This window comes from Rhinolophus ferrumequinum, chromosome 27, assembly GCF_004115265.2.
Source record: "Rhinolophus ferrumequinum isolate MPI-CBG mRhiFer1 chromosome 27, mRhiFer1_v1.p, whole genome shotgun sequence".
NCBI lineage: Eukaryota > Metazoa > Chordata > Mammalia > Chiroptera > Rhinolophidae > Rhinolophus > Rhinolophus ferrumequinum.
Window position 1 is genome coordinate 13,118,529 of NC_046310.1, and position 21,458 is coordinate 13,139,986.

The 21,458-nt window shown below is 36.8% G+C and overlaps 1 protein-coding gene across 4 annotated transcripts in view; it reads right to left on the reverse strand.

Moving 5' to 3' along the window:
- The window catches only part of NVL (nuclear VCP like), an 84,432-nt gene that overhangs the window by 32,359 nt on the left and 30,615 nt on the right, over window positions 1–21,458 (reverse strand). For all 4 annotated transcript variants that reach the window (XR_004422254.1, XM_033099597.1, XM_033099598.1 and 1 more), the window contains 4 exons: window positions 19,909–19,971; window positions 16,592–16,711; window positions 13,136–13,235; window positions 2,819–2,925 (listed from right to left, as the gene is read on the reverse strand). Coding sequence is in view for 3 of the 4 variants with exons in the window: in XM_033099597.1 (XP_032955488.1) it covers window positions 2,819–2,925; window positions 13,136–13,235; window positions 16,592–16,711; window positions 19,909–19,971 (390 nt within the window). In the remaining variant the exon portion in view is untranslated. The remainder of the gene's footprint in view (window positions 1–2,818; window positions 2,926–13,135; window positions 13,236–16,591; window positions 16,712–19,908; window positions 19,972–21,458) is intronic.

A 21,458-nucleotide genomic window follows, 5' to 3' on the forward strand; every position in this document is an offset into this window, starting at 1 on the left:
GGCACTCTTGAAGTTAAATCTTTTATGAAAGCTCAATATAGAAAGGAACAGAATAAAATAAATGGTTATCTAAAAGTAGTATTTTAGAAAAATAGTTTATTCTTAGAAGTTTAAATTCTCAAGTGCAGCCGGATGGCTCAGTTGGTTGGAGCGCGAGCTCTAAAACAACAAGGTTGCCGGTTCAATTCCCGCATGGGATGGTGGGCTGCACTTCCTGCAACTAAAGACTGAAAACGGCAACTGGACTTAGAGCTGAGCTGCGCCCTCCACAACTAGACTGAAGGACAATGACTTGGAGCTGATGGGCCCTGGAGAAACACACTGTTCCCCAATATTCCCACCCCCCCAAAAAAATTAAATAAATAAATAAATAAACAGTGGAGGAAAGAATGGACTTAAAAAAAAAAGAAGTTATGGCCCACAAATATAATATGTTTCTAGTTATATGAGGTATCTAGAGTGGTCAAATTCATAGACAGAAAGCAGAATGGTGGTTGCCAGGCGCTGTGCGTAAAGGGAATGGAGAATTACTGTTTAATGGATATAGATTTTCAGGTAGCAAAATGCAGAGCTCTGGAGATGAACAGTGGTGATGGCTGCACAAAAATGTGAATATACTAATGCCAAAAAGCTATACACTTAAAAATGGTTAAAATGGTAAATTTAAGTTAAATATATTTTACTACAATTTAAAAAAAGGAAGTTATGACCCATTACACTATTATTTCCTATAATTCTTTTTTTTTTAATTAGTTTCAGGTGTACAAAACAATGCAATAGTTAGACATTTCACCCCTCACAAAGTGGTAGCTCCCCTCCTCCAATCTATTGCCCCTCTGACATCGTATGTATCTATTATAATTCCATTCACTCTATTCCCTATGCTATACTCCATATCCCGTGACTGTATATATATATTAAATTATAGCTGACATAGAATATTATTCAGCTTCAGCTTCAGGTGCAGTGGTCAGGCATCTACACCATCCATGAAGTTTTCCTAGATTTCTGATTAAGCATTATATGTTACGTAACACTCAGGTTCAAATAGTAATACAAGACGCACTACTATTTTTCTTTTTATTTCAACAATTACATCTATATTTAGTCACAGAAACTGATTCTTAGTCACATAACAGAGTCTGGAATCAGCAATGATTTTATCCACACAGTTGATTGGAAAAAATAAAGTACCATATTCATACCACCATAATAAGGTAATTCTTATTTTGCAATTTCTGACCAGTCTTGGACATGTACATAGAAACACACATCTCTGTATCCTGCTTTTGTGAGATACAGTTTGCTCATCGATTTCAAATATTTCAAAAGGCAGTTGCAAGGATTACGTATACTCATACATGTAAGGTACTTGGAAGACAGAAAGTGCTTAATAAATATTACCTATTATTATCTCAGATATTCTTAGCTCATGAAAATTTAACAGGTAATACTGCAAGGTGAGATGTTAAATATGTTTAGGTGGGACACATTTTAAAAAATGATTTCGGAATTCTGGGTCTTTTAATGGGATTTTATAACTAATTTGAAGATTGCATATTATCTCAGAGCACTTGTTAAACATCAAATAACCTTCCTGGCTTTCTGAGATAAAGGTAGTTTTAAATGACATTTGTAGGGAAGAAATGGAAGTTAAGGGAAAAAAATTCCACTTGCCCTGGAGATTTTCAGTGATAAGCCTCTTGTTACCACATCATTACCAGAAACACCAAATAGAACATATACAAACGTAGTGTATCACTGTTCAGTTTTCTTTTAAGAAACTTAAGAGTCCAAAAGATACTGAGAAGTTGCTCTGACCCACAAATCTTTTCAGATTTTTAGGACCAAGACTAAAGAACTTTTTTTTAATCTCCCCATAATATTTCAGGTGTTAACTGGAAAAAGAGGAAACTATACATAAAAGGATCTGGGGAATTACAGTAAAAAACCAGCAAACTTTGAAACAGAAAGATTAAACATTAAAAATGCCAACTTTTCTCACTTTTGGCTGACTCCCCAAAAAATGCATGTGGGCAAGAAGTCTAACTTTAGAAAAGAGTATCTTTATTTTTTAATAATACTTTAGAAAATGTGATTCTAGAAAGTAGTATCTTTCTTGGAAAAGATTTATTTATTACAAGTTTAATAATTCCCTTAGCTTTATTTTTTTTTAAATTTCAAGTAAATTTAACTTTATTTAAATAATATGTTAAGTTTATTCCCCCTCGTCCTCATTCACCTGCATAAACATGTTTGGAATGATGTCTGCACTTTATGTTAACGCAGATTATTTTATAGCAGTAAAATTCAGGGTGATTTGCTTTCTTCTTTGTATTTTGGATGCATTGCTTATTATTTCTATAAAAACAGCAAAGTCAGTACTGGATAGGCATCTTAAAAGTTGGAATAACCCACATGGAGGACAGAATTCAACATTACGGTTTCAAAACTCAAGTATTCATTGGATATTTGTTAATGGGCCTATATCTATTTACTTTTCACCTCTAATAAGTTTCTATTCCATTTCAAATATGCTCTGCAGACAATTCCTCTAAAGTAACAAAGGTCTACAAGAATAAAAAATGTGCTTAGAGTGATATCTCAGATATATCTGTGTAGCATTTAACTCTAAATATCCCTTTTATTTTAAGCAAAACAAAAAAAAAAGTTCAATTACAAAAACCTTCTCCTTTAGGAGACAAAGGCAAATACTTAAAGCTGCAGAAAAGAAAGTGATCAGGCATCCTAAATTACTACTTGCCTGTATTTAAAAGAACAGAAATAGACGCAAAAACACACTATTCCCTTTACTCACTTTTGTGATTGTTTTTAAGATGGCGAGACGATCTGCTGGGGGTGGTAAACCCACAAAGAGGGTTTTGTCTAGGCGGCCCGGGCGCAGGATTGCAGGGTCAATGATATCTAAAGAAGGGAGGAAAAAGTCTTAAATAAATAAAATAGAATCTTTTAAAAAATGTCACATGAGAGATGGGAAGAGTACATTTTTTAAAAGGAAAAATGGATAAATTACACTTTATTAAAATGAAAAGCTTCTGCTCATCAAAATCCGTCACTAAAAAAGTCAGAAGTCCACCCCTACCTTCCTGCCGCAAACTTGCTTTCCTCCCAGATTCTTTCCCAGATAAGAAATCTCCATCCACCCTCCAAATACCTGGCAGGTTTCACCCTTCCCTCTAACCAGAGACACATTCTATCACTTATATCAATTCCGCCTCCCATTACCTCAACCATTGGTCAAGGCCAAATGTAAGGTCTTCCTAACCAGTCTAAACTTCCCCTCTCTGAGACCCCTAATGCTGCCAGGGCTACTTCCTCAAATACCCATCCAGTTCTCTAAACTCCTGCTCCCCACTGTAGAAGGAAGCCCAATGCTGTCAATACAAGGCTGGAGCATCGTTTGACAAGCCTGTCTGAGGGTCATCTGACTCCAACACTCAGGTCTCAGGAAACATTTACACTTTAAAAATGGCTGAGGACTCCTTTTCATCTTTCTCTCTTACCTTTCCCTGATTCCCTTTATCATAACCTAGGCAGCTACTGATCTGTTCTGTCACTACATTAGTGTGTATTTTCTAGAATTATATAGAAGTGAAATCATGAAGTATATACTCTGCTTTTTTTTATTCAACATGATTATTCTGATATTGCTATGTGTATTAGTATTTAATTCCTTTATTATTGCCGAGTAGGAGTCCAGTGAATGGCTATGTCACAATTTGTTTTTCCATTCTTCTGTTGAAAAACATTTGGCTTCTTTCCACTTTTGGATTACTACAAATAAAACTGCTATGAATATGCACATATAAATCTTTGTACAGGCCTTCATTTCTCTTCGGTAAATGCCTAAGTGTGGACGCAAAGCAGTGTGGCTGTGTCACACTGTAGGTGTATGCTTAACTTTTAAAACTCGACAAACTGTTTTCCAAACTCGTACCATTTTACGTTCTTATCAATAGTGTATGAGAGTTCCAGTTCCTCCCTCTCCTTGCCAATACTTGGTATAGTCTTTGTAATTTTGGTTAGTCGTTCTAAGGTTTGCAGTGATATCTCTTTGTAGCTTTAATTTGCATTTCCTTAATGACTAATGATGTTGAGCACCTTTTCAGGTGTTTATTTGCCACCTGTTTACTTTCTATGGTGAAGTCTGTACAAACTTTTTGTCCATTTTGAATGGTTTTTTGTTGTTGTTGAGTTTTGAGAGTTCATTTTACAGTCTAGATATAAATCCTTTATCAGATATATACTTTGTAAATATTTTCTCCCAGTCTGTGGTTTGTCTTTGTATTCTCTTAATGGCATCTTTAGAAGGGCAGTTTAATTTATCATTTTGCTCTAAAGGATTGTACTTTTGATGTCATATCTAAGAAACCTTTGCTTAATCTAAGATAGAAACAGTTTTCTGTTTTCTTCCAGGAGTTTTATAGCTTTGAGTTTTCACTAGTCTTTGATCCATTTTGAGTTAATTTTTGCATGTGGTAAGAGGTATGGATTAAAGTTTCTATTTCTTGCATATGGATGGATATCCGATTCTTCTTTTTGTTGAAAAAGGCTATCTGTTTTTCACTGCACTGCATTTGTGCTTTATTAAAAAAAAAAAAATCAAACGTCCAGACATTTGTGGGAGTATTTTTAGATTCTATTATGTCCCAATAATCTATACGTCTATGTCTATGACAAAGTCCTTCTGCGGAAACAGCTTTTATCTTAAATATACAAATACAGGCCTTAAAGCCAAACCTGCATACCCCCAAATAAAGCTTAAACAATCCCGATTATAATTGGAAAGCATTCTTAGGACTTTTACAATCACTTAATAGTTCTAACTGACAAACACCAAATTTAGTATTATGAAATTGTTTACTTATTTTACTTATCGTAAAAAGCATCCTGAGCACTTTATATGAATTTTAGTATTAGATAATTTAAACTATGCTCCACCAGAAGCTCTTACAAAATTCTATTATTACATTACTTCTCAAAGATCTAGTACTGTCTGTCTAGAATTCACATGCACCAATCTTGTTTTTTGCACTTTAGAAGATCTTAAATATTAGAAGTATGCAAGGGATGACTGGTCTAGAAAGTGAGAGAGGCTGACTCATACCCAACACCTCCATTTGCCTAACAGGCATCTTAAACATGATGTATTTGTGACTGAGATCCTCATCTTATCCCATCTCCTCCCCAAACAGGGCCCCTACCTTTGTCTTTGCCATCTTGGTTAATGCCAACTCTTTCTCCCAGTTTTTCAGGCCCAACACCTACAGCCTAACTTGATTCCACTTTCCCATATCCATATCCAATCCATTAGCAAATCCTCTCAACTCTGACACAATATACCCAGATTCTTTCTACATCCCCAGGCATTACCTGGTTCAAACAACCAACATCTTGCACCTGGATTACTGTTACAGCTCCCTATCTAATTGCATCCGAGAGAATTTCGGGTGGAAGATGCAAAATATAAATTCTTATATTTGAAATGAAAAAGCCACCGCAAATCCCAAAGCTTTAAAGACAAAATCCAGTCACTCACAAAAGAGATGGATACCTGAAGAGGAACACTCTGTATTATCTGCTGATCAAAAAGCACCTACTCTTCTACCAAGTACAAAAAAAGGCTAAAATTTAAGAGCTAATGGTAGCAACTTTCAACTTTAGGAAAAAAATTATTTTGTTACAAATGGACCCTCGATTTTTAACAAAGGTGCCAACACAATTCAACAGGGAAAAGATTAGTCTTTGCAACAAATGGTGCTGAGCCAAGTGGATATCCACATGCAAAAAAGGATGCATTTGGACACCTTTCTCATGATGTACTCAAAAATTAACTCAAAATGCATCAAAGACCTACATGTGAACACTAAAAGGATAAAACTCTTAGAAGAAAACACAGGAGTTAATCTTTGTGACCTTGCATTAGGCAATGATTTCTTAGATATGACGTCAAAAATGTATGTGATTAAAAAAAAATCAATAAATTGGACTTTATCAAAATTTAAACTTTTGTTCTTCAAATGACACCATCCAGAAAGTAAAAAGATAACTCACAGACTGGCTGAAAATATATGCAAATCACACATCTGATTAACTTGTTCCTAGAATAAAGAACTCTTACTACTCAATGACAAGACAGCATTAACCTAATTAAAAAATGGGCGGAGTATTCAAACAGACATTTCTCCAAGAGATATATGAATGGCCAATAAGCAAAAGAAAAGATGCTCAACATCATTATCATGGAAACGCAATTCAAACTACAATGAAATACTGCCTCACATCCACTAGGACGGGTATACCGTGTTTCCCCGAAAATAAGACCTAACTGGAAAATAAGCCCTAGCATGATTTTTCAGGATGACATCCACTGAACATAAGCTCTAATGCGTCTTTTGGAGCCAAAATTAATATAAGACCTCGTCTTTTTTTCGGGGAAACACGGTTAACAAAAAAGACAGACAATAACAAGTGTTGGATGTGGAGAAATTGGAGCTTTCATATATTGCTTTCTCACAATCACTAGTGGCAATATAAAATGGTGTCGTTATTTTGGAAAAGATTTTGGCAGTTTCTCAAAATGTTAAACATAAGAGTTACCGTATGACCAAGCAAGTCTACACACGGGTATCTATCCAAGAGAAACTATAACATGTGCCCACACAAAACCTTGTACATGAATGTACATAGCAGCATTCTGACCAATGCCAAAAAGGGGAAACAAGCCACTTTTTGTTTCCATCAACTGAAGAATAAATGAAATGTGATATATCCACACTATGAAATATTATCTGGCAATAAAAAGGAATAAAGTATCGATACATTCTCCAACATGGATAAACACTGAAAACAGTATGGTAAGCGAAAGAAGCCAGATACAACAACCCACAAATTGTGTCATTTAATTTACGTAAAATATCCAGAATAGGGAAATCTATAGAGACAGAGTGTAGATTGGTGGTTTTCTAGGGCTGGGGGTGGAGGAAGGATGGGGAGTAAATGGTAACAGTCACAGATTTCTTTTTAGGGTGATGGAAATGTTCTAAAATTAGGTTGTGGGGATAGCTGCACAACTCTAAATATACTCAAAACCACTGAATCGTATACTTAAAATGGGTCAAATTTATAGCATGTTACATATCTCAATAAAGCTGTTTTTTCAAAAACTGGATCCTGAGACTAACAAGATTATCCACATGTGCAGTGAAAATTATTACAAGATCAGAGAGAGGTTTCATGAAACAGAAGTAGTTCTCTATGATTCATTAAACTAATACTTACTGAGTTCTATTATGTACCAGGGTACCTGTAAATCAGCAGAGGAGATGCCAGGGCTTAAGTTAATTTTAAAAGGGCAGTACTGTGCCAAAGGGCAAGATATACAGGCTTGACCATGGGAACAAGTCACTGTTCAAACGCCCTCAAGGAGTATTCAACCACGATCCAAGGCCACTCAGACTAGATAGGCTAGAGAACACTACATTTTACTTGGAACTTAAGTGGCTGAATTATCTTACCACAATGAAATAAATATCTTCTTTGTAAATCATCCACTCAGTCATCTGACAAGTAATTATTAAGGACTTAGAATGAATAGAGACCCTGAACTATCTAATTACACATCCTAATTTACTTACTTATATTTTCAACTGAACCATAGAGAAAGAGCAGAAACTCTTTCTGGATACTATTTGCTATCGGTAGAAAATAGATGCTTACCGAGTAAAAGAAAAAGTAGTAATAGTGGTGTGGTTATTTGGGTTTTGTAAACTGTGTGCTGTGCAGCAGTGTTTTTAACCAGCCAGACAGGGAACGCAGTGGGAACAGGTAGTTCCTTAACAGAGAACATCCTTTATAGGAGTTGGTATTTGAAGAAGGAGATGCAAAGGTGTGTAGGACAGATTCAAACTACAGCATCTGTAGTCTGGATGCCATTTATACGAGGAGATTCATGCTTGCACAGGGTGTGGATGTTGGTGTACCACACATCAAAAGAGGTCTGTCACAATTTTTCGGACGTCCAGAAGTAGAACTTTCTTTTCTAAAAATCAGTACCTCAAAAATTAAAGCAAAAAATACAGAGATGGAAAATAGGAGAGAAGAAGAAATTTAGATCAGCTCAGGAGGTGTAGGACCCACCAAGTGCTGAGCATACACATGAAACAAACAAAACGTCACATTAAAAAGGATCAGAATGACACAGAACTTTAAAGAAAAAGAAGCAATGCCTACAAATTATGAAAAAACGTAATTTTCAACTCAAAATTCTATGCCCAGCCAGGGTACCAATCAATAATGAGAGAAGAATAAAAATAATTTCAAATACATGAGGACTCAAAAAAAAAAAGTTTCCTCCATTCTTAGGAAAGGCACTGAAAGAAGAGCTCTAACAAAATGAGAGTAAACCAAGAACAGACCTGAAAAAGATGGCAAAACTCCTGAAATTAACAGCTGTTGATCCACAGACCTAGAAGGCAGCCAGTCCAGACTAGTGTAGGAGGATGGAAAGCTCTAGAAGGGAGGTCTCCAGAAACAAACAAAAAACCAAATGAAACTGATACATCATCTATTAAACAAAACTGACCACTGTATAATACATCCAATGAAGAACAGGAACACAGAGAACAAAGCAAAAGAAAAAAAATGAGGATTGATAAATCTAAGAATCAAAAAATCATATGAAAAAGGAAACCTAATATAGTGTTATTCTTGGGTGTGCAAAGAGAAATATTTACATAGTCATAAGTAATGTAAACACTGACTAGTGATTTAACCAAAGTTGTGATAAAACTATGCTACAATATTGGGAGGACAGAGTCAAGAGAAGGCGTGGGGGTGATGATGGGGGTGTGTATGATAAGAAGAAATGGTGCATGTAAGACAACAATCTTCATCTGCCTTAACAAGAAGTCAATGGGAACCGAGAATTGTGTGGGACTGGTAAGAAATAGCAGTAAGAACACACTATTTGAAAATAGGGAGGGAATGCAGAGAAAATAGCTCCAGGCGCTTACAAGTGGCTGCCTGTAGGCAGGGGATGTGAAGGCGGAGGCGGAGAACAGTTTTTGTTACAAGCTTGACAGTGTCACTTGATTTGTAACTGACGCCTCCCAGGGTGGGCTTCTCTTTTTCATGCCATTCACTAACTGGAACTATAACCAGAGACCTGTCATGCATTCTCCTAGGGAGTTTGTCAATCCACAGAAACCAAGTCACACAAAACCAAGTGTTGAAACCTGCTCAAAACCCTCTTTAATCTTTATGACAATCCTGATAATTAAGTATTATCTTCATTTTGTAGGTGAAGAAATTATGGCTAGCAAGATGAAGTAATATATACACAGATTAATGTAGTTTAATAAAGAATACATTTGGTCTTTACCTCAGGTTCCTGGCATACAGCTTCAAAAATCCAACGAATTTCCTGAATAATAGGCTTTGTTCTGCTAATGAGGTGACTCAGGGTTGACCCCCAGATAACTTCAGGAAGGGGATGGTTACCAGAAAGAGGAACCCTGTGATTACAGGGTTGGAACTCGACCCAAAACTCTGGGGAGGGAAGGGAAGGCTGCAGATTGAGTTCAACCACTTGGCGAATTATTCAATCAATCACAGCTACATAATTTAGTCCCGGGCAGGCTAAAATCCACACCCCTTATTGTGGCTAAAAGGCCTCTTGAACCTCTCCACCAGGATCCCTCCCAATCCCATTACTCCGGATATACTGGCCTTTTTGACAGCTCTCCAGCATGCCAAACCCGGCTCACTTTGGGGCCTTTCTATTTATCGTTTGCTCTCTACCTGGAATGCTCTTCTCCCAGATCTCTGCATGGCTTGATCCTTCACACCGTTTGTGTTCAAGACATAATCACATGTCACTTCTGAGGAAGGCTTCCCGGACCATGATATCTAACTACATCAGCATTCCTCTCCCCAACCAGTCATTCTCTATCCTCTTACCCTGTTTTATTTCATTTATGTGTTTGTTATTATTTACCCCATTTCCTAGCCCCAAATCAGATTATATGCACACAAAGAATTTTTCTGAGTTAACTTCTGAATTGTTAACCTTCGAATTCCCAAAGCTCAGTCAGACCAGGCATACAGTAAAAACTCAATAAATACCTGATGAATAGAGAGCAAATCTTCTGAGAGATTCAAGAAAATGATATTGATATGACTGATCTACAACACCAAACCGTATGGTGTGTGTACGACATGCACAATACAGCAGAGAATGTGACGAAAGAAAAATATGTGAGGAGAGACAGCTACAGGTGTGAAGGAGCAAAGATACCCACGATTTTTTTACATTCCTACTTCCTCTTCTGAAACCGGCCTTCCTGTCACTGCCCTAACCAACCAAGTTTACCAATTCAGGGCCTTGACTTTAGGTGGAATGGCAGCTTCCACCTCGGTCTCCTGGAGCCCAGCTGTCATGTAAGAAGTGTGAGCACTCAGGGAACCGTGCCAATGGAAGCCACATGGAGAGGCCCTGGAAGATGACAGTCAGTGTGCAGGAGAGTGAGATGCCAAAGGGGCACCAAGCCACCCGACATGTGAGGAAAGAAGCCACCTTGGAAAGGGGTCCTCTGGCCCAGACACCCCAGCTGATGGCACGTGGATCAGAGATGAAGCACCTGGACAAGTGCTTCCTGGATCCCTCACCTACCAAACTGCAAGCAAAGCAAAAATGGTGATTTTTAGCCACTAAGTATTTCAGGCAGCAACAAGTGACCAGAACATCAGGCAAGAAGCGATTTCTTAAAGCCGAGCAGAAAGCAAGTTATAAACAATCCAACCAGAATGTCACAGGATAGTGTACAACAGAACAGAATGGTCAAATAAGCATGAACACAAGTGAAAAGGATCCAGAACGTCCATTTTTAAATGTAGGTAGGCCATCAACGCAGTGAGACTTGCAATGGGGGAAAAGGGATGGGTGAGGCGCGGTGGGCAGGAAGACAGTGCTCAAGGACACTGAAAGGACAAAACACGACACCACGTGATGACTCATCTGCCATTCTAGTCACTGGTTAAACTCAACACAGAGGACAACACTCACGTCTGGGTTTTACAACTAAGGAGAATCTGGAGCACTGTAAAGAAGGACCTATTATTTTCCGATCTACAGAGATTAAACTAAAAGACTATTTATAATAAACAAACATGACCAATGTTGAGTGCAGAGAAAGACAGAATAGGTTATTCTAGACAGCAGATCAAAGACTGTCTTCCTGAAACCTATCAGAAAAGATCTGTATCTACTTAGGAAAGGCAGAATGAGATTCTGCCCAAACTTGTGACTTTCAAGGTTTCTTCTAGGGAGACTGTGATTTTATGACCTAATGACTGCTCCTACTGCTATTACAAGTGCTTGTCACAATCATAATAATTACTAAAAAGCTGTTTGGCACACACTGCGATAGCCAACATCACTTAACCTTATGACAATCCTGATAATTAAGTTATTATCTTCATTTTGTAGATGAACAAATGACAGTGAGCAAGATGAAGTAATAGATACACAAGGTTAATGTGGTATAATAAAGAATACATTTGGTCTTTGCTCCTGATTCCTGGAATACAGCTTAAAAACATTCGTGGAATTTCCTGAGTAATAGGAATCTGTTATGCTAATGAGGTGACTCAGGGTTGGCCCCAAGATAACTTCAGGAAGGGGTTGGTTACCAGAAAAGGGAACTCTGTGATTAGAAGGTTGGAACTTAGACCCAGAACGCTGGGGAGGCAAGGGAAGGCTGAAGATTCAGTTCAATCACTCGGCCAGTGATTCAATCAATCATGGCTACATAATGAAACCCCAATAAAAACTCTGGACATCAAAGCTCAAGGGAACTTCCTGGTTGATAAACACACTGATGTGCCCAGAGGCTGACATGCCCTGACTCCATGGGGAAAGGGCACGGAAACTCTGCACTCCCTCCAAGACATACCTGTATGTGTACCCTTCATAATAAACTGTAATTGTAAGTGCTTTTCTGCATTCTATTAGTTGTTCGAGTGAATTACTGAACTTGAGGAGGTCATGGGAATCCCCAAATTAGTAGCAGGCTGGTCAGAACTGCTGGAGAAACCACTTGAGGCTGGTATCTGAAGTGGGGGCAGCTTTAAGAGGACTGACCCCCTAACTTGCAGGATCTGATACTAACTCCAGGTGGTTAGTATCAGAACTGAATTATAATCTACTCGGCTGGTGTTAGACCAGTTGGGGTTGAAACAGAAGAGCTACTAAGACATGAAGTGCTATATAGCCAGGACTCAAACCCAAATATGTCTGATTCCAAAGATAGTATTTCATTATTACCAGAGTCAAAGGATAACCCCTAACAACTTTTAATTTTTCATTTGAAAATAAAATGGTATATAATTTTTAAAGGTTTTAGTTTCTGTAGTAACTTATAAGAAATGAAAAAAATTACATCAGCTTGACAACTGATAAGTCCATTTAAGGAATTAAATTACCGCATCATTGCTAACAGACATAGTTAACACAAATACCACGAGTGGCACAAGTACACGAGTGGCAATGACTGAGTGGCTCCGAGGGATGGCAAAGTATTAAACAATGTAAAGAGAATTTAGGGCCCAAAGTAAAAGCCACCTTCGGAAACTTTTGAAGTTTTGAAACTTTTTCTAAATCCCCTGGCGTGCTTAAGCTTGTAAACAATTTTAAATAATAGTTAAGTACAGGTATGGGGACATGGTTCTAATATAAAACCTTAAAAACCTAACTTGAACTTATAGATACTGTGAAAAAGAGTCCCTCTCACTCTTATTTCCTCTATGCTTGAGAGAAACCTTAGGATATAAATTATGATTTAATACTTTTGTGGCCAAAAGTGTATGTTACGAGTATTCTCTACCAACAGGACATCAACACAGGAAAAAAAAAATCTCACGGAATCCAGGCACAATACTATGTTTTTCACTACAGTTTACATAAAAGCTTTCTAAGGTTTTATTTCAACTTGTAAGCCAAAAAGGGATTTCCCAAACTTAATCTTCCCTTTACCACGATGTGATAGGTCAATTAGATTATTATTGAATGCTGAAAGTTTTCAGACAAATCTGTTTTAATATTCTTCTTCCTTACCTGGCCTGTTAGTGGCTGCCAGAATAAAAACCTGCTGACGTGTTTCTAGACCATCCATCTCTGTAAGTAGCTGATTCACCACTCGGACACTTGCTCCTGTCTAAAAAGAAATAAACACAGCTCTGTCAGCCCCCAGTAAAAAGACAAATACATCACCAATTTTTTTTGCCATACAAAATAATACATTTTGCTAATTTGAACTAAAGGTTTTGTCAAGAGATAACAATGATCATACCGGAGTAGTTCCTACTGTATGTCCAAGCTCATCCCAATGTTTCCCCACAATCCTGTTATTACCCACAATTTAGATAAGGAATCTGAGGCTGAGAGAGGTTATTTGTCCATGGTCTCACGGCTAGACAAGGGTAGAGATGAAACTCAAACTTAGATCTAGCTGATCCCAAAATCTTATGATTCTGAGTTATTCAAAGATCTAACAGCCACACTGATTTCCCTTTGGGAAAATCAAGACTCAACTTTTGAATGTCACATCCGATTCCTCAGGATATCATATGTTCCAGATCTTTCCTGTGGAACTCAGGATTTTTCCCTTTTCCTTGAAGCACATAGTACAAAGTACAGCTACCTCAGGGCAACAAGACAAAGGTCATAGAATTGGTAAATAGAGGCATAAATCACGTAGACAACAGACATTTTAAAAATGCACAATGGAGGAAATGAGAAAAGTGGTGTTGTGTTTCTTTTTGCCATTAATTGACTTTCTTCAATATAAATTTTATGTACAGAAGTGGTAATGAGTTTAACCCACTGATGTCTCCAGAAAAAAATTTGGTACACCTTATTATCTTTCCTTAGAGAGGTACCACTAATAGGAGATGAACAGAATTATAATCTAGACTCAAAAAAAACAATAAAGAATTACTGGGTAAAAATAAAAAGAAAACATTGCCATAACTAAGCAAGACAAAAAGCTCAGAATCAATACAGGAAAAGGTTGACAGATTTTACGTATTGAAATTATAACACTGTATGTAATTTAAAATTTAAAGATAAGTGACTAGACAGGGAAAACTAGTACCAACACACATATTCGAACAATGGATTAAGTTCGATCACACATAAAAAGCTCCTATAAAACAATAAAAAAATTTCAGTAGCAAAATGGTCAAAGTATATAATCTAGCAAATTATAGAAGATAAACTACAAACTCACTGGAGATGATCAACTTTACTGATGATCAGGGACATAAATACTAAAATTTAATATCACATTTTGCCAACAAAGTTGACAAAAATTAAAAGATGGGTATTATCCACTGTTGACAAAGGTGTAGGAAAGTGATTTTCACATACTGTTGGTGGGGGTATGTAACTAATTTAGTGAGGGATGATTTAGTATTAGCTTTCAAAATATGACTACATCTTGAAATTCTACTTCTACCCTGAAATTCTACTTCTAAAACTCTCACATACTGCCACATATGAACAAAAATATGTGATAAGAATGTTTACTATAGTTCTGTAAGAGAAACAACTGGAAACAATATAAATGTCCAAAGCGGGAATTATTAAATTAATTCTTCTACATCCAGACTGGAATATTTACACAATACGTAAAAATATAAAGTTATTAAGCACATGGTAAAATGATCAAGATAGAATAACCAAATTTATATAAACAAGAAGTCTAAAAACATACACATTAAGTTTATCGAAAAAAGTTCTAAAGTGACAAGAACTAAACACTAAACTGTTAGCAGAAGTAACCCCTCCAAAAAGAGTAATAGGGAGGAGAATGGGAAAAAAGACTCTCTCCCCTTGTGTTTCTTTGAATTTTTCCCAAGTATGCATTCATGTGTAACTTGTATAAAAGAATACATTCAACTTTAAAATATTTTCAGAATCCCATTCTGGAGAAAATGTTAAAAAACAAAACACATATATCAGTATACAGAACTGTGTGGTAGTAGGTATCCCAGAGAGATAACCCGGAAGTTAGGCATGAAGTTCACAGGACTACAGACTTCTCATGGGAACTGGATATCTCAGTGAACCCCTCCAAACTTAAATTACCAGTTGATAACAGAGCTGCAAACCCATGAAAGGGGCTGTCAATAAATGAAGGGTTTATTTGTAGCAAAAGAGTAAAGTCCGGAGCACACCATGCCCCAATCAGCTGGACAGAAAGTACATGGTTTGCTCTGGATTCCACACTAGATTTTGGGATTTGACAGCTGGCAGGGGAACAGGCAGGCGCTCTGCCCTGGCTACCAACGTCACAATCAGAGACAAGACTGTACTAAGGATCTTCTGTGATGACACTGCAGGCAACTGGGTGAGGAAACAAAACTGCTACGATGTGAATCACACTTATGTTAGTCAAGTTTTGTTTTTGCAACGTTTGAATATTTTTGGAGATTTTTAAGCGAAACGAGGCATTGAATAAATGTTTCACTACCTAAGAGCACACACATAGAATAATTTGAAAATAAATCACAAAGGAAATATAATCACTTCTTTAGTCATCTTGTAATAAATGTACTTATTTGATAGTCTCTGCTGTCTGCTTCAAAAAGGTCACATATTCTTTATACCATGTTTCCCCGAAAATAAGACCTAGCCAGACAATCCACTCTAATGCGTCTTTTGGAGCAAAAATTAATGTAAGACCCGGTCTTATTTTACTATAGTATAGGACCAGGTCTTATATAACATAACATAACATAACATAACATAACATAACAACATAACATAACATAACATAACATAACATAACATATAACATAACACTTGTATTAATAAGTGTCTTATATTAATATATAAGACCTTAAAAGGGTCTTATATTAATTTTTGCTCCAAAAGACGCATTAGAGCTGATTGTCTGGCTAGGTTTTGTTTCCGGGGAAACAGTATTATGCTTCGCTACACTTCCAACTCCTAATTACATAGCAGTAGTCCTGATACTGGCTAGTTTCTGGGCACTCATTGAAATTTCTAAGAACTATGACTCGGTGCAGTAACACAAGTGGTACTTGAGGCAGACCATTTTTGTATCTTCCCCAGCGTGTAATGGTGCCAAGTCAATGCACATTACGTGAGCCCACTGTAAGTGCATGAAGTCTTAAATTACATTTGCTCCTATCTCAAGGAACCCATTTAACTGAAGAGAACCATAAGATTACAAGGAAGGTTATTCAAAACCGTATCACTTCCATTCCCAGCTACTCACGCAAATCAGATAGGTGCAACCAAAATAATACAGGGGGAAAAAAAAGAAATGGACATAGAGGCTAATTAAACCACCAACTGTCATCCCTCGGCCCTGATTTCAAATTACCAGCTTTCTTCATGTAAAGAGTCTCAGTGTTCTCAAGGAACGACTTTATCAGAACTACCTGATTTTTATATAAACTTTATGAAAACTTACTTTATAAGAAGTTGCAAAAGGTTTGTGGTGGTTACAAACCTTGTCCATCACGAATCTCTGATACCTACCTCTCGGTCTGATCTTCGAGGGCATAAAGCATCCACTTCATCGAAGAAGATCACACAGGGTGCCGAGTTCTTGGCTCGCTGAAACACCTGTCGCACAGCACGCTCACTCTCACCAACGTACTAAACATACACAGACAGGAAATCAAATGTAGAGACACTTCAACTTTGAGGTTTGGGTCAAATTATAGAAAAACTAGTTTTAAGTGGCATGTGTATGTCAGAGTCAAAAATTTATTAGGTTGAACCATTTGCAATTGCTGGTATCTAACCATTTTCACCTATAAAAACAGCCAGTTGTGTGTGGTTCAACTTAACAAAATTAGCTACTATTTCAGCTTATAAATGCTCTCATTTAAAAAATGAAGACTAAACGGAACGTAAGGTCTTCTCTAGGTCAAAAAAATCCCACCATTCGGTTCTATTTTAGAAGCGATCTCCTAAGCTCTATGTATATAAAATACCCAGCAATAATTTTCATTAATTCAACAGTATTTTAAATGCAAACAAGACAATTTATTGTTTTACTGTCATTTCTACACAAGTCATCTTGCTAAAGGGGAGAATTATTTTGTCCTATAGCATCAGAAGAGACAACCTGAGCCAGCTGAGTCTAGCAGCTTTCATATGGCACAATGTATGTTAAAATATAAATCAAAGTACTAAAACGTTAAGAGCAGTCAAGAAATTCAGCAATTCACAAGCAGCTATAACATTAGGACTAATTAATATAAAAAAATGGTATGCATGAATATGGTTTCACTTTTAGCGAGGCTTAAAAAATTGTTCCTGTAAAATTTCAAACTAGCTAACTAAGAAAAGCAGATTTTTTTGTGATAAAACTGCTAAATAAGACTGAATCTCAAAACATCTTTACAGTGCCACCAGTATCATAAGGCACCTTTTATGTTATTTTATGACTATATGGCCATAATAAAGTCATTAACATATAGAATACATCACAGATGACAGTGATTAAAGTATTTTTATTTTCTCAGTTTGAGTAGAACTGTCTTTCCCTCATGTCTGTCCTGGACTTTTCTTGGTGCTTTTACTCATTCTGCTTCCCTTACCTGAACTGCTTGCTACCTTCCAACAGTTCTCCTTGCATTCTAAAAGATCCCCATTAATCTTCCTTCCCATTATTTTCTCTTCTTTGCTGTTAGAGCACTTTCTACCATTATGATTTCTGAGCAATTCTACCTTCATTATGCTATATCATAAAGTCTCTGGAAAGCAGGAGTCATGACTATTACAAATTTTTCTCGCTCATTGCATCCTGCACAGTGTATAAATACAGTAGACCAATTTAGTTTCCTGAAAAATCTAGTTCAACAAAAATTACATTTGGAAGGCTGAACCAAAATATTCAGTAGACATTTTAAAAAGAAAAGATACCAGTAGGTTGGGAGAGAAAGTTTCAAAACAGAGATGGCAGAGAACAATCAATATAGCTGGCAAAGGGACTCGGGATATAGCAAACCAAAATGACGACGTCAAAGGAAATTTAGTTTAGGGGAAGGTAAACCTAGTGCAAAAGGACAGATTAAAATCAGTTTATCTTAACAAAGGCAGCAGCAATTAAAAATAGGCAAAGAAAAGAAAAACCCACTATCTTGGCCTTTAAGAAATATTTCAATAAGGATCCTATACTTGTATCTCTAATTCCTTATTCGCCATGCAGTTTTCAATCATAATCTGGCTTTTGCAAACACAATTACGGAAAGAATTCTCCCTAAAGTCACTAGTGACCTTCTAATTGCCAAATCCCAAATCTACCATCAATTTCTTTTACACTGTTTGGTTACACTGACAGGTTGGAGAAATGATCTTCCCTGGGCTTTCAGGCTTAGAAAGTCTTGGGCGTCACTGCCTTCTGACCAATCACTCCTTTGCCAGCTTGTCCCTCCTTGCCCAGGAATTGTTGGTGTCTTCTAAGGTTCTGTCAGAAGCTCTTACGTAACATATTCACCTTGGCAGACCCCACCCATTCCTAAGGATTTAGGTATGTTTAGATATTACTGACTCCCGAATCTCTTCAGAGCTCCAGACCCCCATTTCCTACTGCCTGCTGGATATCTCCTAATCACTCTGGATCGAAAATGCCCAGAGCAAATTCATTTTCTAATCCCAACATCGCTTCCTCATTAGATCACCTAATCTCTCCGAGTCATTCTGGACTGGGACCTCTCCCTACATCTACCCCTAAAAAACAAATCAGAGCACCATGAGACAAAATTTCATACTCATCAGATTGGCAAACATTAACAACCGGACAGCACGAGTGCTGGTGAGAACGTGGAACAATGGGAACTCGCACTCACTGCTGGTGAAAGTGTCACAACCACTTTGGAGCAATAGTAGGCAATACTCAATGGTTTTGAAAGTGCACATACTATAAAATATAGCAATTCTACTTCTGAGTATATACTGTAGGGGGAAAATATCTCACAAATATGTGCATATATAAACGTGCATCAGAAAAAAACTGATTTTCAAGTGTGATTATATTTGTTCAATGGAGTACCACATAGAAAATTAATGACCTAGAGGTAAACATATCAACAAAAATAAGAACACATACCATTTATATAAAGTGTTTCTTTGTTTTTGCTTTACTGTTTATGAAAAGAATTCCAAACATGTTACAGAAGATATAATAGCATACTGAACCCCAAATATACCCATCACCCAGCTTCAATTATTATCAACTCAACTCAATTCATGACCACCTTGCTTCATCTATACTTTTCTTTTTCCTTCTTACTTTGAAGGAAATCCCAAACATTTTGTGAGTATTTGTGAATACTTCACTATGTCTGAAAGATAATGATTTGAACACAACTACATCATTGTCACACTTAAACATTTTCTTAATTTCAAATATCCACTAAGTGTTCAAATTTCCAATTGTGTCAAAAACATTTTTGAAACATGCAAAATACTTTATGTTGTTTGGGATAACTACATATATAGTAAATGTAGAAAGAAGTGCACGGATTTAATGAACAGAGATTTAATATGTAAAGTGCTTGACAAACACATGGCACAGAATAAATACTTTAAAATGTTAATTATTATGATTTTTTTTCCAGTTCGCAGGTGAGAAAACTGAGACCCAGAAGTTACCAGACTTAATTAGAAAAGCACTTACACACACTAAGTACAGCAGAGTAAAACTCCATCTTTTCACGCCTACAGTGGTGAGCTCACCAAAATTCTACAATTGTTTCAAAGATCTGAGGAAACTCCACTCTGTAATTTGGATGAGCATTAACTACCTTTCCTGATCTAAACTAATTGTTAGTGCATCAACTTACCATATTTAGTAATTCGGGGCCCTTGACAGATATAAAATTTAGGCCAGATTCATTTGCAACAGCCTAGTAAGAGGAAACAAAAAGACACAAATAAGACAAATATACAATAAAATAATAACAATAATTTGTGATAATGCAGGGACTTTTTGTAGTTTATACTCTATTTCCCCTACTTTTATAGCTGCTGCTTTATTATTAGGAATGGAGACAAATGGGAAAAAGAGAAATAAGAAGAAAATCAAAGGAAGTAAATGTTAATCTAAAACACTCTTAAGAATTACTAAGACTACATTTGTAATGACATGGACGGACCTAGAGAATATTATGCTAAGTGAAATAAGTCAGATGGAGAAAGACAAATACTGTATGATCTCACTTATATGTAGAATCTAAAGAACAGAATAAACGAACAAACAAAACAGAAATAGACTCAGAGATATAGGGGGAAAAAACAAAGTGTTGCTAGATGGAAGGGGGTGGGGATGGGGGAGAAGGTAAAGGGATTAGAAAGTACAAATTAGTAGTCATAACATAGCCATGGGGATATGCAAGACAGCTTGGGGAATATAATCAATAATGTAAACATTTTGTAGGGGGTCAGATGGGCACTTATTAGGGAGACCACTTCATGGACTGTGTAGGTATCTGACCACTGGGCTGTACACCTGAAGCTGAAGCTATATATATATATATATATATATATATATATATATTCATACACACACGCGCGCACACACACGGGATGTAGAGTACAGCACAGGGAATAGAGTTAATGGAATTGTAACAGCTATATACAATGTCAGAGGGGTAGCAGATTGGAGGAGGGGGTTATCACTTTGTGAGGGGTATAAATGTCTAACTATTACATTGTTTTGTACACCTGAAACTAGTATTTTAAAAAAAGAATTACGAAGACTAAAAATCAGATGGAAATGACATGAACTATTTATGTAAATGTTGTATACATGTGTAGTCCTAGCTTGGAATTCTCGTGAAGCATCACAATCTCTGTATCAAGAAATGCCCAATGAAAGCAACCATTCATTCATTCATAAACCATAACTTAAAAACATTAGCTTTAATCTTTACCAAGGGTCAGGTATTAACAGATTATTTTTAATAAAGATTAAACTGCATGGTTCAAAGCCAAAGAGAACAAAGGAGAAACGCATGGTTGTATGTGTAGCAGAATCCAAGATTTACAATCTGAATGCAGAGAAACCTGAGCATGATCTCCCAGAATTGCAAAATGATCAGGGAAGAGTTCTCTCCTTTTCTTAGAACCTCGTATCTGAGCTCCAGATCTATAGTCAACAGACGCCTCAGCATCTCCATTTGGCTCTTACAGGTATATTTCAAATCTATCGATTCCAAAGCAGGACTCCTGAATCTCCCCCAACTCCCTCCAAACCCACACCCGAAACTCCTTTCCTCCCCATCACAGTAAGTTTCCAAGCCAAAACCTTGGTGTGTCCCTTGATCCCTTGTCTTGTCACGTCATCCAATCCACTGGCAAATCCTGTTAGCTCTAATGCTAAAATATATGAGTA